Raw genomic sequence first — 24,827 nt, forward strand, 5'->3', positions numbered from 1 at the left:
TTGAGTTATATATATGTGCATAGCTCAACTAATGATATGATTGGTGTTTGTTTACCCTCTTCATTGATCTAAGCTAATTTTTTGCTTGTTTGATATGTTGTGGTGTACATGAGTTATTGGAAACCTGTGGATATTTAACCCAACCAAGTGGCTCACGAACTCCACCACCTTCAGGAGCAAACTGTTGAATCCTGTCGAAACCTTCACTAGCCAACGGAGTCTTGTCGAGGAGACATCGCCTGACATGGTCGGGGAGGTGGTGAACCTCGACGTGCCTCCAGGACTCATCGATTCCAACAGTGAGCACGTCAGTTTCTAGGCGTGGTGGCAATTGGCAAACAATGCACGGTACAAACCCCTGCATCCTTCCCGTCAAATGAAGGTCGTTCCACTTCACATCATCCCAAACCAGTTGGCATTGAAAACGACTCATATTTTGCGGGACGGAGGAATTGATATGCTAGAAGTGCTTTCATCACTTTAGTGACCAATTGCTGCAAACCCCAAACAGTCTTCTTTGATTTATTATAGTAGGTGACTTCATGATTGCCATTGCTATTATCTCATATTTTATCACATTCTTCCACGAAATGTCATATACATCCGTATGTCATATGTCTGCCCGAGATGACGACTACCATTGTTGGAGACCTCAAACAATCTTCTTTGTATATTACTGCATGATTGAGTTATATATGTGTGCATAGCTCAACTCAAATTGATTTTGCCTTACTTTTCAAGCTTGTATTACATATATAATTCCATTCAAACTATTCTCAAGCATAATAGCAATTGTGAGGTCATAATCTGTCTATACAAAGCGATCATAAAAAATAACGATTCTAATACTCTTTTAACTTAACCACATCAGATTATACTTATGCGGAAAAGCCACATAAGGTTTAGTATAGTTTTGCGGTAGCTCTATGGAGTGGAGTTGATGCGTATCAAGATTGTACAAAATGCAATGCCGCCATTCCTCCCCAAAAAAATGGGCACTAAAACGAAAGGCCAAAACATGTGGATATTTAACCCAACCAAGTGGCATAAGAACTCGACCATCTTCAGGAGCAAACTGTTGAATCCTGCATTTCTGAGCTCTCAAGTCGACGTTGGGCAGAGCCTTCCTCCACTCGCCCGTCTCTGCCTTCATCACCCAAACCTCCCACGAGAGATCCTCCCACGAGAGATCCCCACACGCAACCAGGAGCGACAGACACCTCCCAGCTGACAGATATTTATAGTTGCATTCGTGGTACTCATAAGGGGCTTCACTCACTGAAATGATCTCCGTCTCCGCATCCAGCGTTGCGCAGTACTTCCCCCATCCCCAGTGCAGGAAACCTTCACTAGTCAAGGGAGCCTTCCGGAGGAGACATCGCCTGACATGGTCGGGTAAGTGGTGAATCTCGACGTGCCTCCAGGATTCATCGACTCCAACAGTGAACACGTCAAGACCGTAGTCAGTTTGTAGGCGTGGTGGCGAGTGGCGAACAGTGTACGGTACAATCACTTTATGCGCCAATGAAGCTGCAGAGTATGCTAAACCACAGAGGGCCATGATATACCTTAGGCCTTCACGGGGTCGTGGTTGTCGGAATAACTGCTTCGTTGCAGGATTCGCAAGTTGAAGGCGGTAGTAATCTCCCAGAGCCATCTCCAGAGCAAAACCGTCGCAGTTAAAAAGAACTCCCAATTCGGAGATGTGATTTAGCTCAGATGTGTGGATTCCACCGTCTGCGTCGGCTGTTACATAAAGTGGCAGAGTATTATCAGTTAGGGGCCATAAAAGGAGTCCATAGGTAGCACTGTGCATGTGCGCGTTGATGAAGGCATGAGAACGGATAATGTGGCACCAACGCCGGCAGACGAGCCTCGCTCTCATGTAGAGATGATCGGCCGGCAATAGGAGGAGAATTTCGAACAGTAGGTCTGTGGGGAGGGACTCTATGTTTGTTGGCCTCTCCTGCAGATATGTCATTGTCAGAAACATGTGTTATACTCTTACCTAAATTTCAAAGACTATATTTTCTGGTGAAACATATATGCATATGGAATTTGAGGTATATATAACCTAATTTTGAAAGACAGGCATCTGCATAACAAACAAGGCAAAACATGAGGGAGAGAGTGCTTACCGATTGTCTACTAAGAATGTCGGAATGGGGATCCGAAACGCTGCCGTCGGTGCAGCAGCGGCGCACCAACGGAGGCGGCGGCTTGCGGAGGACTGGTTTCGTACGGAGCATTTCAGCTTTTCTATTTCCAGTGAAGTGTGTAGAATGCCGCGGCGGAGAACCTAAATAAATACAGCAGTTTCCCGCCCTAACCGAAATAAACCTAAAACCCAAAACATGGCCCATTCTATTCTAATTAGATAACTATAGCCCTATTCTCCATCATTCACGCCGTCGCCGCTTGCTTAGTGAAGACGAAGAAGGAAATTCAAATAGATTGCTGGCCGAACTAAGGATGGCAATCGGATACGACGAGTACAGATAGTGACTATTTATACTCATACCCACGAACTAGATAAATAGTGGTTTTTAACCACGAAACTATTCATGGATATCAGATGGTTATTCAAACCCGCCACCCACTGATACCCGCCACCCGTCGGGTATCCGGCAACCCGCTATCCGTCGGGTATCGACCATCCGCTATCCGTCGTATACCCGCCACCCACTATCCATTCGATACTCGCGAAACAGAATTTAAATACTCCCTCCGTCCACTAATTGTTGGCCTACTTTCCTTTTTGGTCCGTCCACCAATTTATGTCCTACCCATTTATAGTAAGTCTTTATAATTTTTTAATTGGTGGGTCCCAATAAACAATACAATTTTTCTCCACTCAACTAATAAACAATACACTTTGTGGGTCCCTTTCTCCACTAAACTAATAAACAATATATTTTGTGGATCACTTTGTCCACTCACTACACTTTTCTTAAAATCCGTGTTTTGCCTCCTAGGCCAACAATTAGTGGACGGAGGGAGTATAAATTTGCAAAAAATTTAATACAAAAAAAAATCAACAAAAATAACATAGTTCAGATCCACATCTTTCATCCATGTTGAAATTCACAAATAACAAAGTTTAAATCCATATCTCAAACATATATTTAAAGCCAAAATCTTTAGGATTTTTTTTGTGGGTATTTCACGGATAATTGATGGGTATTTTCCCGGATATTTTTGGCGGGTAAATGGGTTTTGCTGGTATGGATAGTAAGTATTCAAACTCATGCTCACGAACTAAATGGATAGTGAATTACAACCACGAAGCTATCCGTGGATATCAAATGCTCTCAAACCCACCCTAATAGGCTCCGATTTTCACAGATATCTATTACCCACGGGTAAATTGTCATCCCTAGACCAAACCCTCTTTTATATTTTTTTTCTTCAATTTGCCCATTTAAAACAAATGTAGATAAAAATTTCAAAGTTATTGCTTCTTCTTTGCTTGTATTTTTAACTGGATGAATAAGAAAGCTCTCGCTTTGAAAAATCGCTTATTAAGTTTAGATTTGGATTGTAACCGTCTTCATATCTAACTAGTATTATTCCCGTGCGATGCACGGTGATACTTATTTAATTAAAATAATAAAAAAAATTATATTTTTAGAATATTATATTTAGAAAATAAAATTCTATAAATTACTTATATTTTTATATAAAATAGCTCTAATAAGGATAGCAACATTAAAATGAATTTTGGTATTTTTTCAACTATATAAAGTTGTGATATAAATACACTAAATTTTAATTTCGTCCAAATCAAAACCATACATGGCAAAATTAAAGATGATATATAATATATGCACATTATATTAAAATAACTTATACAAAATTTATACTGAAATATATATAGTACTATAGTACTCATATATATATATATATATATGTATATGTGTGTGTGTGTTTGTGTGTGCGCGCGCGTGTACGTGAGTGGTAATATATTATATTTAATGCACTTTTTTATTTTTAGAGAATATATAGTTTAATTTTAAAATTTGTATTTAGATAAAATAATAATACAACCTAGAAACTATGAAAATGACTTAATGGAAAATCATTAATTGGAGAACCATTATCAATTTTTCTTTAAAAATAAAAAATAAAAGTAGATTGAAGAGTTTAATTTTGTATTAGCACATCATTTAAATTTCCTGAAATTGCATACATTTTATTTTGAAAAAAACTATGAAAGTGTGATAAATTATATCAATAGAAAAAAATTATAACAAACAAATATCTGTATAATCTAAAGTAGATGAAATGAATAAAAAATTATATTATATATATATTATATATATATATATATATATATATAATATAGAAAATTATCTATATAGTTTCTAAAAATTACAATAAAAAAAATTAATTCTAAAAATAGTAAAGTGATTTTGGCGGGAAAATATAACTTACTATTTATGCTAATGGTTGAGCTTTTATATATATATAGATTTTAATTTTTTGAAAAAGAACATGCGTTGTACGTATAATTAATATTATTTTATTTGATGATCTATTATTTTAGAAAATCTATTAATTCATTACTTTTATTAGATACTAATTTATTGGGTGAATATATTTATTTATAAGCCTTATCAATAGCTATAGATATATATCACATAGATTTAATGTAAAATCTAAACAATTAATATATATATATCTCTCTCTCTCTCACACACACACACACACACACACATATATATATATATATAGAATTTATATAAAACTTCAATTATTCAGATTTTACATAAAAGGGTTAAACCGATCATTCTCATTTATCTGTTATTAAACTTCATCATTTGAGAACCTAAATAAAATGATACTCAGATGTAATTTTGAAATGAATAGATTCTTCAATATAATTAAGTCAAAAAAATTATTTAATATTTACGTTACAATTAATATAAATATATACCTAGTAAAAAATTTCATTGATCTATATGCATCGGTTGTAGCATTTCGTCATAGTATATTAGTATTATGTACTCCCTCCGTCCCAATAATGAAGACACACTTTCCTTAATGGGCTGTCCCAATAATGAAGACACATTTCCATATATGGAAATAATTAGGGCACTCCAATAGCTAGTTAATTGTGGCTTAATTACGGTATTTCCCTCAAATCCTTTCTGAAACACTCACATCCCCGCCTCTCTCATTCTCTCTTCTCGGCACCATTTCTGAAACACTCCCATCCCCGCCGCCCCATCTCCTCCTCCTCGGCGAAGTCGTCGCCGGTGAGGCACGACGTCGCGCCGCGACCGCCCCTGTCCGACCCCTCTCTCTATCCCTCTCGGTTCTCCTTCATCTCTCTCGCTCTAGACCTCTATGTCTGCCGCCGCCGCCTCCTCCTCCCTTCCGCCGCCTTCTCCGGCCGAACAGCCGCCACCCATCCCTCTCTCTTCTTCGGCGGATCTGGGGGCTAGGGTATGCAGGGCGGCGGATCTGGGGGCAAGGGGCTAGGGTTTGCTGGCCCTATTTCTGCCAACACCCGCGTAATGTTGCAGAATCTCTAGGCGAAAATTGGCAGAATCTCTAGGCGAAAATTGGAGAGAGCAAATGGAGAAATTGAGATTTGAGCTTTGAAAAATTAGGGCTCGATTTGGGGAAGAGGGATTCCGCTAGACTGAAAAAGAGGGAGCACCCGTCGGATTCAGGGAGAGGCTATCATGGTCGGCGACTTCTGAAGGAGAGAGGGGAGTACGACTCTGTTTCTCGCTTGGTTGATTCGAAACTTTCAAGAATCGCTTAAAACTCGAATCTTTGTTCAATTTTTGTAAAAGTTGCAGAAATCGTGTAGTGTTAATTTTGAATCAGTTTTCGATGCTCAATTTTTTGGACATTTTTTTGGATGATCTGCGATTTCTAAATTTGATTTCTGGGTTCGATTTTTGGTGGTTTGATTTTCGGTGGTTTGCTTTTCTGGGTTTGATTTTTGGTGGCATAGCAGATGGAATCGGCGCCGGCGCCGGCGGCGGTGGTGGTTGGAGAAGATGAGAGAGAGTACTAATTTACCTACACCAGAATAAATTAAAATAAAAGTAAATAAAACCCCTAATCAACTTCTTAATCAAACACTTTATTTTCTAAACTATCTCGCCTTAACCTCCGTGCCCAAATGAAGTGTGTCTTCATTATTGGGACGGAGGGAGTATAATACTCCTTCAACCTACTTCGAATTTTAGTCGGTAGCAACATTTTCTGGTATAATGTTTATAGTTCATTTCTTACACCTTCAACTTCAACCCAGTTTGAATCTGAGTCGAGCAACTACGTATAATACAATTACATATTTGATTTTTTCAATTAATTAATTCGAGAAACTTTAAACAAAAACAAGAAAAAAGAATATATCATGGAAAAAGAATCATGAACAGCAATATATCATCAATACAAAATACTGATGTTGGGTATCTCCTCCTAGCCGGGGGTTCACCGCTTTGTTCCCGACCGTCCTGCCGCTAGGGGTGGGAATCGGGTCGGGTTCGGGTACCCTACCCGAAAAAATCGGGTACCCGAACCCGAAAATCGGTGAAAAACAGTACCCGATCCCGAACCCGATTACTAAATCGGGTACCCTAATACCCGACTCAGGTATCCGAATCGGGTATTCGGGTACCCGAATTTACCCGAGCTGTTAATGAATTGGATGCCCAAAAATCAAAATGCATGTCCAGATCCAGAAATGTAGGGGTGGGAGAAGAGGCAGATCCAGAAATGTAGGGGTGGGAGAAGAGGCAGAGGACGATGGTCGGAGGCTTGGAGCTCGGAGGCAGCGCGGCGCTGTTGCTGTGGGAGAAGAGGCAGATCCAGAAAAGAACATGCCGGAGGGGGCTGTTTTATAATCACCAGCGAAAACCCTAATAATTCTTTTCATAACAGATCTTTTCATAACAAAATATTTCATAACAGATCTTGTTCATAACAGATCTTTTCATAACAAAATTCGAAAACCCTAATAATTCTTTTTTTATAATCACACAGATCCATTAATCCCCACTAAATAAATTCAAAAACTATTTTTTTAAAAAAAAAAAAAGAAGAAGAAGAAGAAGAAGAAGCGAGGGTTGCGGTGGGAGTTGCGGCGACGGCGGGGCTGCATCTGCACGGCTGCTGCGGCGGCGATTGCTGACTGGGGACACGGGCGGCGGCGGCGGCGGCGAACGGCGAGGCGATTGCTGACTGGGGACACGAGCGAGGGTTGCGGTGGGAGTTGCGGCGACGGCAGGGCTGGACTCTGGTGTGGGCGAGGGGCGCGGCGGCCGGGCTGGCGAGGAGCGAGGGGCTCGCGAAGGAAGAAGGGAAATAGGGAAATTGGCGAAGGAAGGAGAATTAAGGGAAATAAGGAATAAGGAGAATTAGGGGCTCAACCGACTTCAATTTCAGATATTTTAAAATTAAATTTAATTATATAATTTAAATACATTTAATTAAAAAATCGGGTATTTCGGGTATACCCGATACCCGATTTTTTAGCACTCTAAATACCCGAACCCGAACCCGACCCCTAATTTTTCGGGTATAGGGTACCCGATACCCGATTTTTTCGGGTCGGGTATCGGGTACCCGATTACCCGATCCCGAAATTCCCACCCCTACCTGCCGCCTTCACTCGACACTCAAGTGCCAATGTCCACTTCTCGACTCTCTTCCTTCTTCTTCTCCACTTAGTACCTACAAATCACAAGAAAAACAGTAAGTAAAAGAGAAACAAAGTAAAACTTAAAGAAGGAAAGAAAGAAAGTATTCAGAGGAATCGAGGTGGGAAAAATGTGTCATTGGGACACTTTGGCTCAGATTTTTCCCACACTAGGCAGTAGCTCTTCCGGCACCTCAATGATCACGGCAAAGGGAGATGGAAATGCAGATCGACACTCAGATCTCGCATGCACAGCCACCAAGATCAGGAATCTGATGGACAGAGTTCCGATGACTTGCACACACACAGAGTATCACCAAACAAGAATCCGATGGTCAGGAATCCGGCGATACAAGCAATCAATCGGAGCGAAGTTCACACCCACAGTCACCAATCAGGAAACTACGAACAGAAATCCGGCGACACTTCAAGAAGGAATAGCAGAGCCTTCCGAGTAAAACAGTGTGTGAAACTTGCTACTATCAAAAGACTTGCAGCAGGGATAAAAAAATGGAGTGGAGTGGAGTTAAAAGGTTTTGGCAACACAAAAAAGATCAGACAAAAAGGGATTTGGGGAGCTCGAGGGGGCAGGAGACTAGAGGTCGGGGGAGAGGGAGGGTTTCGGGGGAGAGAGGTGAGAGCGGCGGAGCATGAGAGAGAGGGAATTAGGGTAAGACTTAGTGGGACTCGGGGTAAATCAGTGGGTAGGGATTTTGGGCTCGGGTTTAGGCTTAAAATGTTTAATGAGAATTGGGCCAACATTCCACAACAGATTAGGACAACAATTTTAATTATCATCTCCAACACAATTTCATGAATAATTATTCACCACTAACCCAATAATCTTAAAACAAGCCACTCCTCCAATTAGATAATCTCTTGAATCAATAATCAATACTAGCTAGTAGCCAGGAGATCATGAAATAAACAGTAGATCCTCCAAATAGAACTGATAAAGTCGAGTAAGTGACAAACATGGTTTTCCTAGCTCATTTTCGTATGAATTGTTGTCATTTTCCTTAATGTTTTGCTTGTGAGTGCTTGTTTGTACCTTAATGTTATGCTTTGTTGAGATTTGATGCTTGGTATAGTTTTTGGAGTGTTTTCAGGAAAAATCAAGGACTAATTGGAGGATTTTGAAGACATGAAATTGAAGTACGTCTCGAGAGGAATCCGTGAGCGCAAACTGCGACCAAATCCGAGTCTGGACGAGGGAGAACGGAGCAAAACGAGCAGATTGCGCAAAGAGCCCAGTAGCCCGCGGTCACCACCCGCGGCCGCGGGGTGTGACCGCGGAAAACACGCCCTCGACGCCAGAAGACCCCCGCGGTCACCACCCGCGGCCGCGACCGCGGGAAAAGGGCGGAGCTTCCCCCAAGTGGGCCCCAGTCATGATTTTGAGCCCTAAAACCCCATTTTCCCCCCATTCCTCATATCTATCATCTCCACCATTCACCATTCTCACACATTTTTCATCTTCCCCAACTCTCCAATTCAAAACCATAGCCTCCATTTCTACCATTTTCTCTCTTCCACATATTAGAACAACACAAAAATCAAATTAAGAAAGAAGGGGAAGACTTGGAAAGGAGCTCATCAAGACTACATGATTGAAGATCAAGATTATAGGATTTGTCTATGAATCTCTATCTCTCTATATCTTTATTTATGTTTTCTTATGACTTGAGATTTGCTTTTATTATGAGTATGCTTGGCTAAAATCTCTTATCTTAGGGATTAGATTAGATGGATTTGTAATGGATTGATTTCTTTGTTCAATATATATCTTGATTGTACTTATTGTTATCTTTTCATGTCCTAGATTTATCTCTTGTATGATTGGTTGGCCACCTTTTGTGCATTTCTAATTTGTGATTTGAATTGGGAGAGGATAATTACAATAGATTAGGAGTTTGATACATATCATCTCAACAAACCGGGAGGTTGAGAGGTGGGTGAGGGCTTATTGATCTTTTGTGCTATTGGGAGTTATAGGTTAGAAATTGACCGGGGACGGCAATTATGACCCGTAATCTACTGTTTTAGTCGTCCGAGAGGAGGCTAAAACTAGTGGCGAGATCGCCCTAGTTTTAAATTATAACATTAGATCACAACTCTTTCTGTTGGATCCTTTGGGAAAGTCATGTGCTTAAACTTTCTTACATTAGATCACCAATTGCCCCTTGTTGACCACAAACAATGAGTACACGTTGGGAAAGTCATGTGCTTAAACAAACAATTGTTTTTTGCTTTGATATAATTTGCTTTATCAACTCCTATTCCAAGTATTTAAAAAAAAGTTCTCTTATTCCAAATTTGAGTATAACATGCTAGAACTAGACCTTTCATCACATTTCATGGTATAATCTCTGTTTGAAAGCCAACCAGTCGTTAACGAGGAACCAATTGTTGGAGACCTCAAACAATCTTCTTTGTATATTACTTCATGATTGAGTTATATATGTGCATAGCTCAACTGATTATATGATTGGTGTTTGTTTACCCTCTTCATTGATCTAAGCCAATATTTTGCTTGTTTGATAATGTTATGGTGTACATGAGTTATCCTTGCACATGAGTTATTGGGAAAATGAGCGTCTTACTTTTAAGCTTGTAATGTTATGGTGTACATGAGTTATCCTTCGAACTACCACTATTTTGAGCATTTACTTTACATGATTGATAAGATGAGTAATTGAATATTTTTATTGTGAAGAGTATGATTTTCCAAATAGAAACAATAACGTTACTAATTACTCCCTCCGTCCACTAATTCAAGGCCTTCTTTCCTTTTTGGGACGTCCACCAACTCAAGGCCTATCCATTTTTAGTAAGTTTTTATTTATATTTAATTGGTGGGTCCCAAAATAATACACTTTTTCTCCACTCAACTAATAAACAATACATTAATTGTGGGTCCCTTTCTCCACTCAACTAATAAAAATACATTTTTTTCTTAAAACCCGTGTTTTGCTCCTTAGGTCATGAATTAGTGGATGGAGGGAGTAATACTCTTTTAACTTAGCCATATTAGACTATTCTTATGCGGAAAAAGATTCATAGGATTACGGTAGCTCTATGGAGTGGAGTTGATGCGTTTCAAGATTGTACAAAATGCAATGCCTCCAAAAATGAATCTCGCCAAAATAGAAGGCCAAAACCTGTGGATATTTAACCCAACCAAGTGGCTCAAGAACTGCACCATCTTCAGGAGCTAACTGTTGAATCCTGCATTTCTGAGATCCCAAGTCGACCTTGGGTAGCGCCTTCCTCCACTCGCCCGTCTCTGCCTTCATCTCCCAAACCTCCCACGACAAATCACCACACCACACGCAACTAGGAGTGGCAGACACCTCCCAGTTGACAGATAATAATAATAGTCGCTTTCATGGTACTGATAAGGGGCTTCACTCAGTGTAATGATCTCCGTCTCCACATCCAACATCACACAGTATCTCCCCCTTCCCTAGTGCACGAAACCTTCACTAGTCAACGGAGTCTTGTCGAGGAGACATCGCCTGACATGGTCGGGGAGGTGGTGAACCTCGACAAGCCTCCAGGACTCATCGATTCCAACAGTGAGCACGTCAAGACGGTAGTCACTACAAAAAAATTGTCAATTAGCGACGGAATTTTCCATCACTAAACCTATAAACTCCGTAGCTAAATCCTACTAGCGACGGAATAACGACGGAATTTCTCCGAATCTAGAATCATGGTCGCTAAATACTTAACGACGGAAAATATGGCTGTCGTTAGGTTAACGACGGAATTAGTGACGGAAAATTCCGTCGCTAAAATTGTGGTTGTCATTTGGTTGTCCAAGCGCTAGCGACAGAATTATTCCGTCGCTAATTCCGTAGCAGAAACTTACCTCTATTTTATCATAATTATGCCGTAGTTCCATCGCTATTTATGTATTTTTTAAAAAAAAAAATTTGAAAACTTTCTAAAAACCTTTATAAACATCAATATACCAAATTACAATAATTTTAAATATCAAATAATTCAATATTCCTCAAAATCCAACAACAATCCAATATTTTAGAAAATCATCTACTAAATCTACTAATGTATCCAACAAACGAACTTGAAAGTAATATTCAACTAATCTCATACAAATTCATAATTGATTAAACAATAAATCCAACTAATATCCTAGTGATGCTCCAGCATGATAGAAATCCATTGGGGGCCTCCTGCTTCTAGGCGTGGTGGCGATTGGCAAACCATGCACGGTACAAACCCCTGCGTCCTTCCCATCAAATGAAGGTCGTTCCGCTTCTCATCATCCCAAACCAGTTGGCATTGAAAACGACTCATATTTGGCGGGACGGAGGGAGTGATATGCTAGTAGTGCTTTCATCACTTTAGTGAGCAATTGCTGCAGACCCCAAACAGTCTTCTCTGATTTATTATAGTATGTCACTTCATGATTGCCATTGCTATTTGCCACTTAAATCACCATACCTTGCACTAATACCAAACTCACACACAAGATCATATTTTATCACATTCTTTGTATATTACTTCATCATTGAGTTGTATATGTGTGCATAGCTCAACACAAATTGATTTGGCCTTACTTTTCAAGCTTGTATTACATATATAATTCCATTCAAACTATTCTCAAACAGAATACACGCTGATTTGCAATGGAATAGCAATTGTGAGGTCATAATTAGGGATGGCAATCGGGTACGACGGGTACGGATAGTGACTATCCATACCCATACCCACGAACTAAATGGATAGTGGTTGCTACCCACGAAACTATCCATGGATATCAAGCGGCTGGGCGGTGCCGGTGCGCGGAGGACAGCTTGAGAGTTGAGAGGAGGGAGTTGAAAGAAGGGAGGAAAGCGGAGGAGGAGGTCAGCGGCTGGAATAATGGCGTTGCTGGACGAGGTCGGCGGCCGGCGAGTGGTTGTCGGCTGGTGGCTGGAACCGCGACTTCGCGAGGAGGGCGGCGTTGCTGGGCGAGTGGCTGGCGTTGCTGGACGAGGGCAGCGGCCGGCTGGTGGCTGGACGAGGGCGGCGGCCGGCTGGTGGCTTGAATCTCGACTGCCACAAGGGAAGAATTGGTTGAGCTGCTGTGTTAGTGTAACGTGTTAGGGGCATAGGAGAATTAGGGTTTAGATTTAGATTATTAGAGCTTGGGCCTTCCTTCAATTTTTATTTGGGCCTATTTTCAAATATAATATGCTAGCCCATAACCTTAAAATATATATTCAAGGCCCATATTTTATGAATTTTTTTGTGGATATTTGACGGGTAATTGACGGATAATTAGCGGGTATTTTTGGCGGGTAAACGGGTTTCGCGGGTATGGATAGTAAGTATCCAAACCCATACCCACGAACTAAATGGATAGTGAATTGCACCCACGAAACTATCCGTGGATATCAAATGGTATCCACGAAACTACCCGAAACCCTAATGGGTTCGGGTTTTCGCGGATATCCGCTACCACGGGTAGATTGCCATCCCTAGTCATAATCTGTCCATACAAAGTGATCATAAACAATACCGATTCTAATACTCTTTTAACTTAACCACATCAGACTATTCTTATGCGGAAAAGCCGCATAACGTTTAGTATAGTTTTGCGGTAGCTCTATGGAAGATGGTATAGTTTAGCATAAACAATACCTTGCGCGATTTGTTGTTGGAAGAGGCAAAGTTTTTATATGGTGTGGGCGATGAAGTGAAGGAGCTCGAGATCCAACTCAAAGAGATGAAGTGTCTTCTCAAAGATGCCAACAGAAGACGACATGAAAATGAAACCATTTTCAATTGGATCTCAGAGATCAAAGATCTTGTGTACAGAGCCGAAGCTGCCATTGAAAGACACACAGCTTATCAAGTGACTTCAAGGAGAAAACGAGGCCTCAAACAGCTCCTCCGCAGATGTAGTTGTAGTTTGGAAGAATACAAGTCGATCCACCAATTAGGCTTGGAGATTTCACCGATCAAATCCCGACTTGAAAGGATAAACAAGGAAATGTTAGAAAGTGGCATAAAGAAGAGCATCATCAACAATACAGATGAAGGGGAAAGCTCATCCGCCAACAACAGGGCAAGGAAGAGTTTCCCCGAATTTGAGATCGGAGACTGTTTTGTGGGGATGAAGGACGAGCTCAAGCAGCTTCTTCATCTCCTAGTGGAAGACGAAAAGCATCGAGTGATTTCAGTGTTGGGAATGGGGGGATCAGGCAAGACCACCATTGCCAAAAAGCTCTACAACGAGACCACCACCAGCTTTGATCTTTCCGCATGGGTTTGCATTAGTCAGCAATGTCAGAGTTTTCAATCACTTGGAAGGATGTTCTCATGCAGCTACAACATCAAAACACAAAGGATGGACCAAAAATAAGGGAGGATGTTACAAGTTTGAGCGAGTGGGAGTTGAAGGAGCGACTATGCAAGATACAAAGAGAGAAGCGATGTCTGATTGTTTTTGACGATCTTTGGAAAGTTTCTGATTGGGATGACTTCAAGCATCCCTTCCTTGTCCAAGATTTGCAGAGCAAAATCTTGATCACCACGCGCGAACGGGAAGTCGCGGAGATTGGATGCCCTGTCAAACTTGGGCTTTTATAAGAGGAAGATGCTTTGGAACTACTCAAGAAGAAAGCATTTCCCCACACAAACATTCCAGGTTAGTTGGATTTGACTTCTAGTCTACAAATAATATTCTAGATTTACCTGTTGGTTAGTTTCTATTCTTGCATCATCGATTCCAAATCAGATGAGAGGATCTGATTAAGTTATAAAGTTACTATACAATTAAACGTCGTTTCTTTTTTTAATGCAGAGTTTGCATTGGAAGATAATTTTAAGAAAATTGGGAAAGAAATGGTGCAAAAATGTGGGTATTTGCCGTTGGCAATTTCATTACTCGGTGGGGTCTTGAGAATGAAAAATTCGATGAAGGAGTGCATGGGAGTTAGTAAATGAGGATATCAAAGAATTCATATATAGAGGTGAAAGTGAGATTGATGGAGTGCTAAATTTAAGCTATGAAAGTCTACCCTATTATTTGAAGCCTTGCTTTCTCTATATGGGTCTATTTCAAGAGGACGAAGTTATAGGTGTTGGGTATCTATATAGGATGTGGATAGCACAAGGCATGATTTCATATGATAATATTGGAGACAGGGACAAAACTTTGATGGAAATTGCCGAGCTCTACTTGGGTGAGTTGGCCTCCAGGTCCATCGTCCAACTTGAAATTAATTACGGCGATGTTGTCACTGGAAAATATAGGAGCTGCAAACTTCATGATGTAGTAAGAGAACTGTGTTTGAAATTGGGGAGAAGTGAGGATTTTGGTGTGCAGAGTTTGGAGTATCAAAGTGGGAAAGCTTCCTCGCATAGGAAAATACGGCATTTGGCTATACATTTCAGGAAGGAAGTTCAAGTGGAACCTGACGAGCTTACACTCACTTGGGGAGAAGATAGTAGTGAACATTTAAGGTCTCTTCAAATGTTCAGTCACATAAATTCGGGTGTTCTTGAGTTTCCCCCACAAGGTATCGTTGATTTTCAGAAATTCAAATTGCTGAGAGATCTAGTTATGGTGGGATTCAAATTTGAAGGAAGAAAGTTACCGAAAGGAATCACTAATCTGGTTCACCTTAGACGTTTGCATTTAGAAAATTGTGAATTTGATAAGCTACCATTGTCCATAAGGAATTTGGTATACATGGATACCCTTGATTTAGTTGATTCGATGAATATTGAAGTTCCAAATGTTTTTAAGGAGATGCTACGTTTAAAACACTTGTTTCTTCCCAATTATGATGAGGAAAGTATTGGAAGTTATCGATTGACATTGGACGAGGGAGTGATTGAGTTGGAGACCCTGTGGAATTTGGATAGTAGAGTGCATGATATAAAATGTATGAACAGAATGAAGAATCTGCGAAGTTTCGTAACAAAAATATACGACAACGAAAGCTTGTCAGCCAACATCGACACCATTGCTCTCATGGAAAAGTTACTGTATTGTTTGGTTGAAATCAAAAAGGGTTGTGAGTTAGGAACAAATAAGGGAGTGTTAACGCTGAAGAAGGTAATCACATGTCCCAATCTTCATTCCTTGCGGATTCAAGTTAAGTTAGGGAAGGCGCTGGCAGAGTGCGGGAGTGACTTCATCAGTTTAAAACTTACAACTTTGTTCCTGTCAAAATGTGAGATTGAGGATGATCCAATGGGGATACTGGGGAACCTTCCTTGCTTGATACAGTTGTATTTATGGAGGAAATCATCTGTGGGGGAGAGGAGATGACGTGTCCATCAAACAGTTTTCCTCACCTCAAGTTGCTTGTGCTATCTCAATTACCAAAGTTGAGCGAGTGGAGAGTGGAGGCAGGAGCCATGCCCCTTCTCTCTGAATTGAAGATCTATTATTGTTCCAGTCTGAAGATGCTTCCAGATGGTTTGAGTGGCATTTCTACTCTTCAGAAACTGTGGATTATTGGAATGGCGGAATTGGGAAAGAGGGTATCGGCATCAGGAGAGGATTTCGACAAAGTCATCCTGTCCCTTCAATTATCATCCTTCACTAATGACTAGTCTAGTCTCCACCCGGGTAATGCTTGCACGAATCTCAATATTCTCAATTCGCAATTCTTTAATAAAGCAGAGTTTGCATTGGAAGATAATTTTAAGAAAATTGGGAAAGAAATGGTGCAAAAATGTGGGTATTTGCCGTTGGCAATTTCTTTACTCGGTGGGATCTTGAGAATAAAAAATTCGATGAAGGAGTGGGAGTTAGTAAATGAGGATATCAAAGAATTCATACATAGAGGTGAAAGTGAGATTGATGGCATGGTGTGCTAAATTTAAGCTATGAAAGTCTACCCTATTATTTGAAGCCTTGCTTTCTCTATATGGGTTTATTTCAAGAGGACGAAGATATAGATGTTGAGGATCTATATAGGATGTGGAGAGCACAAGACATGATTTCATATGAGAATATTGGAGACAATGACAAAAATTTTAGGGAAATCGCGGAGCTCTACTTGGGTGAGTTGGCCTCCAGGTCCATCGTCCAAGTCGAAATTTACGATGGTGTCACACCTGGAAAAAAATATGAGACATGCAAACTTCATGATGTAGTAAGAGAACTATGTTTGAAATTGGGGAGAAGTGAGGATTTTGGTGCGCAGAGTTTGGAGTATCAAAGTGGGAAAGCTTCCTCGCATAGGAAAATACGGCATTTGACTATACATTTCTGGAAGGAAGTTCAAGTGGAACCTGACGAGCTTACACTCACTTGGGGAGAAGATAGTAGCGAACATTTAAGGTCTCTTCAAATGTTCAATCACATAAATTCGGGTGTTGTTGTTGAGTTTCCCCCGCAAGGTATCGTTGATTTTCAAAAATTCAAATTGCTGAGAGATCTAGTTATGGTGGGATTCAAATTTGAAGGAAGAAAGTTATCGAAAGGAATCACTAGTCTTGTTCACCTTAGACGTTTGTGCTTAGAAAGATGTGAATTTGATACGCTACTGTCGTCCATAAGAAATTTGGTATACATGGATACCCTTGATTTAACTGATTCGATGAATATTGAAGTTCCAAATGTTTTTAAGGAGATGGTACGTTTAAAGCACTTGGTTCTTCCCGATTATGATGAGGAAAAAATTGGAAGTTATCGATTGACATTGGACGAGGGAGTGATTGAGTTGGAGACCCTGTGGAATTTGGATAGTAGAGTGCATGATATAAAATGTATGAACATAATGAGGAATCTGCAAAGTTTCAGAACAAGAATACACGACAATGAAAGCTTGTCAGCCAACATCGACGCCATTGCTCTCATGGAAAAGTTACTGTATTGTTTGGTTGAAATAAAAAAGGGTTGCGAGTTAGGAACAAATGAGGGAGTGTTAACGCTGAAGAAGGTAATCACATGTCCCAATCTTCATTCCTTGTGGATTCAAGTTAAGTTAGGGAAGGCGCTGGCAGAGTGCGGGAGTGACTTCATCAGTTCAAAACTTATAACTTTGTTCCTGTCAGAATGTGAGATTGAGGATGATCCAATGGGGATAGTGGGGAAGCTTCCTTGCTTGACATATTTGTATTTATTGAGGAAATCATTTGTGGGGGAGGAGTTGACGTGTCCATCAAACAGTTTTCCTCGCCTCAAAAAGCTTATGCTATCTAAATTACCGAACCTGAGAGAGTGGAGAGTGGAGGCAGGAGCCATGCCCCTTCTCTATGAATTGGAGATCTATGATTGTTCCAGTCTGAAGATGCTTCCAGATGGTTTGAGTGGCATTTCTACTCTTCGGAAACTGAAGATTTTTAAAATGCCGGAAATGGGGAAGAGGGTATCGGCATCAGGAGAGGATTTCCACAAACTCACCCATGTCCCTTCAATTATCATCCGAGACTAAATGATGAATAACTAATCTAGTCTCCACCCGGGTAATGCTTGCACCAATCTCATTCTCAATTCCCAATTCTGTTACTTCAATTTTAGTTTTTCTCGAAAAGATCAGATATCTCGAAAAGGTTTTAACTATAAAGCTCGACGCATTCTAAACTTGTATCGTCTTGGTTTTTGTTGCAGGATACTTCGAGCTACAGTCTTGTTGTTGCATGTCCCAAGTGTTTCTCTTTAATTATTTGCATTCTTTTCTCTGCAACCTTGTCTCGCTTTAATCACTTTCTTTCAAATAAATGTGTATATTTCTTTTGTACATGGCATGGGCGTGGTGGCCATATATATTAATTCCATTCCTTGTATTATTAATCTGGAGAATTTATTCTAGACTTGCTTAGTTCCACATTGAGTTATTTTGGTAAGATTCGGCCCATGAGCCTTTGCTTGTAACTTCTGGAGATTTAAGCTTTATTTCTGTTCTTGAATTGTGATTTTTGTTGCTTGGTTGTTTAGAATCCAATAAATTGAAACTGTGTTGCTTAATATAACTATACGAATATACTGTACTAAGCAAGCAAAATTAGAAAATTTGGCTTAGGTTGAAGATACTGTTGAAGGAAATTAAGATGCACCAGCTGCTTTGGTTGGCCTCTTTTCCGTTTAATTAAACGTAATTGCGTTTAATTACACGAACTTTTACCAAATTTTGGTTTTACTAATTTAATAATATTTATTATAAAATAAAATAAATATTATATAGGGAATCCTAATTAACTTTTATTGCAAAGAATTGATTTTTTTTTTAAATATTATTTTTAACTATAAATTTTAATTATATTAATTGTAAAAATCATAATTTATTGTAATTTTTTTTTAAATGAAGAATCATTTTAAAAAATTAATAGTGGAACACAAAAAAATAATCGAAATAGAGGATAGCAAGTGAATAAAGTGTTCATTCATAAATAATAAAATATGTCAAAATCATTGATAAAATAAAGCACTACACTATCATTAAGGAAATATTGCTAGTTGTTCACGAGAGCACTACTAGCTAGTTTAGAGTATTTTATTCTATATACAAACGAAAAGCGTAATTAAAAATATATTCTATCCTTAATTCGAGGGAGATGGCAGAGTTTAAAATTTTGTTCTTTCTCTCTCCAGAAAAAAAAGAAATCACATGATTAATTTGTCGAGCTCAATAATAAAACAAAAAAAAGTTAAATATTTTATGTCACTATAACCGGTAATACATAATAGTAAAACAAGCAGAGATCATATTTTAAAATTTATGTGAATTCAAACCCCTTCCCCAACTCCCACAAGTAAAAAAAAAAAAAAAAACTGGTAAAAGTAGGTAGGCCATGTTAGCAATCTCCAAAAACATAATTAATTTATGTGAATTAATCAAACCCTGTGGCATCTTTAGTTAACTATTTAAATTTTTATCGACAAAGCATGTTATGAATAATTGGATCTATTATATGCCCGCATATCAGGAATGAGATTCAGTGTACCACACTTTGTGTCCCACTTTCAATTTTGTTTAATTTCTTATGTATATTTTCTTCAATTTCAATTTTATATGCTTTAGTTTAATTTTGTGATTATAAACTAGGTTTTATTTCATCAATTTAGGGTATATAATTATTTTTTATCATTTAATTTCAGTTTTATTAGCTAATAATAGGTTGATAAATTCAAAGTCATGGTATATTTTTTTTAAAAAATTTAATTTTTTGAAATAAAATTTCAATATAATTCATAGTATTATAATAAATTTTATTTTTATAAAAATATTTTTTAAAATAATAGATATAAGCATGGGATACAGTGACACACATAAAATTGTGGGACACTGGATCTCACCTCCGCATATCATGGTATATTGTTTAATTAATAGTGTTATTCTTAAAAATCGTGCAAACTTTGAACAACAAAAATAAATATAAATTATATTTGTAATAAATATAAATCGAGCCAAAAGATCTAAATCTATAAATAATTACTCCTTCTGGATATCTCAGTGGTGAAAATAATTTGTGTTAAAATAGAAGTCTATGATTCAATTAACCCCATTCTCCTCCTTTCAACTCCGAAAAGGGAAAAGTATGATTTTTTTTCTTGAATTATATATATGAGGTAAATATATATATCATCAAATAAGTCACTATACTGTATATAGACGAGACCTTTACGTCATACAAAAATAAGAAATATATTACAACGCACGTAAGTGGGACTTCTACGCTACTTAAAGATAAAAAAATAATACACCGCATGCAGGCGAGATTAAGTGAGTTCTATGAATATATATATATATATATATATATATATATATATATATATATATATATATGGAGAGGTTCAGGAAAGAACCATAAATAAAAAAAGAACGGAGAACCATTTTCAGCCATTCGATCATCAAGATTTACGGTGGATACATCATCTTGTTGGATGAATGCAGATCCTGGGTTCGAATCCTGAAGGGAGCAATTTTTTTTTTTTTTTTGAGTGCATTAATTTTAACAGCGAATGTATTAATTTTTACAGTGAATGCATTAGATTTGATGGTTCTCCCGTTCTCACAAATAATGTAGTTCTCTCTAGAACCACACCCTATAGGGAGAGGTTCAAATAAGAACCACTAATAAAATAAGAACGGAGAACCATTTTAAGCCATTCGATCATCAAGATCTACGGTGGATGCATCATCTTGGTGGATGGATGCAGGTGCTGGGTTCGAATCCTGAAGGGAGCAAAAAAATTATTTTTTTCGGATGCATTAAATTTAATAGCGGATGCATTAATTTGTATAGCAGATGCAGTAATTTTATTGGTTCTTATGTTCTCACGACAATTGTGGTTCTCACTATAACCGCACCCTATATATATGTATTATATATATATATATAGGGAAGGGCTAAAATAAGAGTATTTCTTAAGATATAAAATAAGAATCATTTTCAGCCATTAGATCATCAAGATCTACGGTTGATTCGTAATCATGTTGGACGGATTTATGGTCCTGAGTTCGAATCCCAAAAGTAGCAAAAATTTATTTTTCACAATCCATACCTTTATACAGCGAATTCATACGTGTTCTACATAAAATTCATACATTAAAAATTGCTCTTATTTCTTATTTTAAGATATGCTCTCACGGTAGCCCACCCCTATATATATATATATATATATATATATATAGGGGAGGGCTATTCAGAAAACTCCTCTTAGACTATAAACTATAAGCTAATTAAAATGTATGAATTATATGTAGAACACCCATGAATCCGATGTGTAAATGTATGAATTATGAAAATTAAATTTTTTGCTACCTATGAGATTCGAACTCAGGACCATGAATTATTCCAACAAGGTGATGAATTAACCGTAGATCTTGATGATCCAAGGGCTGAAAATGGTTCCTATTTTATAGTCTAACTTTGATTTTTATTTTAGCCTTCCCCTATATATATATATATATATATATATATATATATATATATATATATATAGGGTGCGGTTATAGTGAGAACCACAATTATCGTGAGAACATAAGAACCAATAAAATTACTGCATCTGCTATACAAATTAATGCATCCGCTATTAAATTTAATGCATCCGAAAAAAATAATTTTTTTGCTCCCTTCAGGATTCGAACCCAGCACCTGCATCTATCCACCAAGATGATGCATCCAAAGGGATGGGCTAAAATAAGAGCATTTCTTAAGATATAAAATAAGAATCATTTTCAGCCCTTAGATCATCAAAATCTACGGTTGATTCATAATCGTGTTGGATGGATTTATGGTCCCGAGTTCGAATCCCAAAGGTAGCAAAAATTTATTTTTCACAATTCATATCTTTATACAGCGAATTCATACGTGTTCTATATAAAATTCATACATTAAAAATTGCTCTTATTTCTTATTTTAAGATGTGCTCTCACGGTAGCCCACCCCTATATATATATATATATATATATATATATATATATATATTTAAATTTATGGATAATTGGATCTATTATGCCCGCAAATCATGGTATGTTATTTAAATAATATCAATGAACATATGTAAATCCCTCTCAAAAAAAATTAAAAGATCAATAGATGTTTGCAGATACAGATCTTCTTGGAAAAGTAGAAAATAAAATGCGGAGAAATTTCAAGAAAGTGTTTGCATAATTAATGAAGAAGAAGAAGAAGAAGATGATGATGATAAGGTAGAAAGAAAACAAGTGTAATTAATAAAAATTATTTGTAAATAAAATCAAAATACAATTCACACCGATTGATGGATAAAATTCGATTTCAACTCGATAATAAAAAAATTAAGCTCGACTCGACTCGATTACAGTCCTACTCCACAAATTAAATAAATATGCATAGCACCTATTAACAATTTCATACTCTCCATAATACCTAGACCTTCAACTATCAAATATCACAACTTAATTCTTCAACATTCACAAATCACAATGATCGATACTCCTATTCTCAATAACTCTCCCAATAATCTTGATCTTTTATCTTCTCCACAAAAACCAAAACCCCACCAAAAACCCCTCTCCCACCGGGCCCGCCGCCCCTGCCGTTGATCGGAAACCTCCACCACCTCGCCGCCGCCCCAAACCTTCACCTCTACCTCCACCAACTCACCAAAAAATATGGTCCCATTATCCACATGAAATTAGGTCCAATTCCTCTCCTAGTAGTTTCCTCACCAAAATTGTAGGATAAATGAGAGAGATAATATTTTGGAGAAACAGATTGATTGTATTATTTTTGGAGTGAGTTACATGGACTTGCAACTAGACTCTTATTTATACTAGTAAGCTAGGCATACGAAGCATCTAAGAGTAAATGAAAACTCATAAATACATTCAATACTAGGTAGATGATTCATATTCACCCATGTAACTTATGACTCTAGAAATTCAATTTATAACTTAGCCAACAATGCCTCCCGTAAATTGAATTTGCTCATGACTCCCAAAGCAGCAGCATTTCTTGCAAAAGATGGTCCTCCAAGTGGTTTAGTGAATATATCTGCAAGTTGCTCTTGACTTGGACAATACTTAATGTTGATTTCACCTTCATTAACAAGTTCCCTTAAGAAATGAAAACGAAGACGAATGTGCTTCGTTCTTCCATGCAAAACAGGGTCTTTGGACACAGAGATAGCAGAGCTATTATCACAAAAAAGAGTTGTCGGACCAGGCTGCTTGCAATTCAAACTCTCTAGAATACCTCTCATCCATAAAGATTGACAACCAGCTGAAGAAGCTGCGATGTACTCCGCTTCGGTAGTAGAAAGTGCCACAATCGGCTGCTTCTTTGAACTCCAAGAGATAGCTCCACTTCCAAGATTAAAAACATAACCTGAGGTACTTCGAGAATCATCAATGCTTCCACCAAGATCGCTATCAGAATACCCAACAAGTTTGATAGGAACTTGTGCTTCATAAAAGATGCCATGATCAAGTGTTCCTTTGACATACCTCAAAATTCTTTTTGCTGCCTCCCAATGATTAGAATAGGGCTTCTCCATGAACCTACTAATCAAGCTTACAGCAAAGACAATATCAGGTCTTGTGGCAGTTAAATACATCAAGTTTCCTACCAAGCTTCGAAACATGGTGGTATTCACGAGTTTTCCTTCACCATTTTTGCTGAGCTTTAATCCAGTAATGCAAGGAGTTGATACAGGATTAGAATTCTCCATTTTGAATTTCTTTAAGATCTCAGCTGCATACTTTTCTTGAGAAATGAAAATTCCCGACGTCGATTGCTGGACATTAATCCCAAGAAAATGATGCAACTCTCCCAGATCAGTCATCTCAAATTCTTTCATCATAGAGCTTTTAAAATCTGTCAACATCTCCACATCGTTTCCGGTGAAGATAAGATCATCAACATAAAGACTCACCACCATAAAACCTCCCTTGTCATTTCTTTTGATGTAAAGTGTGTGCTCATGAGGACATCTTTCAAAACCAAATTTAATGAAATATTCATTAATTCGACCATACCATGCGCGAGGAGATTGTCTTAACCCGTATAACGCCTTCTTGAGCTTGCACACTTTATCTTCTTCGCCCTCTTTGACAAAACCTGGAGGCTGCTCAAGATAGATTTCTTCTTGCAGATAACCATTTAAAAAAGCAGATTTTACATCCATTTGGAACAACTTCCAACAATTTTGAGCGGCAAGTGAGATAATCAAGCGAATGGTATCGAGTCGAGAAACAGGAGCATATACCTCATTGAAATCTTCACCTTCCTTTTGTTTGTATCCTTTAGCAACCAAACGAGCCTTGTATTTGTTGACTGAACCGTCTGAATTGGTCTTTGTTTTGAACACCCATTTAACACCAATTGGAGATTTATTTGGAGGTAAAACAGTTAGCTCCCACGTACCATTCTTTTCGATTGAATTGATCTCCTCATGCATGGCTTGAATCCATTTTTCTTCTTCTGAAGCTTCTTCATATGAAATTGGATCTTCGCCAGCAAAGAATGCAAAAAATACTTGATTTGTTGCATCCATCTCTTCCGTTTCATCATAGAGATCTCTCAAACTTCTTGTTCTTCTTGCCAAGGGTGATGGTGAATTTTGAGGAGAATCATTTCTGCCACCGTCTCCATTTTGAGGTGATTCATTTGGTTCGTCACCATCTTCTCTCTCTTCGAACTCAAGGATTTGTGAACTTGGTGTTCCTCCAAGTGATGGGACTGGAACTGAGGTGATAGCATTAAG

At 38.3% G+C, this 24,827-nt stretch overlaps 3 protein-coding genes across 3 annotated transcripts; 2 read left to right on the forward strand and 1 right to left on the reverse strand.

The window, feature by feature from the left end:
- Positions 1-91: 91 nt before the first annotated feature.
- On the reverse strand, positions 92-2,380 carry LOC130994871 (uncharacterized). Its single transcript, XM_057919981.1, has 2 exons — positions 2,139-2,380; positions 92-1,966 (listed from the first exon to the last, which is right to left on the reverse strand). The coding sequence occupies exons 1-2, from the start codon at positions 2,361-2,363 to the stop codon at positions 854-856; spliced, it is 1,338 nt and encodes a 445-aa protein (XP_057775964.1). The 5' UTR covers positions 2,364-2,380; the 3' UTR covers positions 92-853.
- Positions 2,381-13,174: 10,794 nt separating this feature from the next.
- Positions 13,175-15,953, forward strand: LOC130994457 (probable disease resistance protein At1g58390). The gene is made up of 2 exons (XM_057919500.1): positions 13,175-14,321; positions 14,478-15,953. Exon 2 carries the CDS (start codon positions 14,724-14,726, stop codon positions 15,951-15,953), a length of 1,230 nt encoding a protein of 409 aa, XP_057775483.1. The 5' UTR covers positions 13,175-14,321; positions 14,478-14,723.
- Positions 15,954-16,313: 360 nt separating this feature from the next.
- On the forward strand, positions 16,314-18,548 carry LOC130994858 (probable disease resistance protein At1g58602). Its single transcript, XM_057919965.1, has 2 exons — positions 16,314-18,100; positions 18,246-18,548. Exon 1 carries the CDS (start codon positions 16,558-16,560, stop codon positions 18,067-18,069), a length of 1,512 nt encoding a protein of 503 aa, XP_057775948.1. The 5' UTR covers positions 16,314-16,557; the 3' UTR covers positions 18,070-18,100; positions 18,246-18,548.
- The last annotated feature ends 6,279 nt before the right edge of the window (positions 18,549-24,827 follow it).

Source organism: Salvia miltiorrhiza, chromosome 7, assembly GCF_028751815.1.
Source record: "Salvia miltiorrhiza cultivar Shanhuang (shh) chromosome 7, IMPLAD_Smil_shh, whole genome shotgun sequence".
NCBI classification, from domain to species: domain Eukaryota; kingdom Viridiplantae; phylum Streptophyta; class Magnoliopsida; order Lamiales; family Lamiaceae; genus Salvia; species Salvia miltiorrhiza.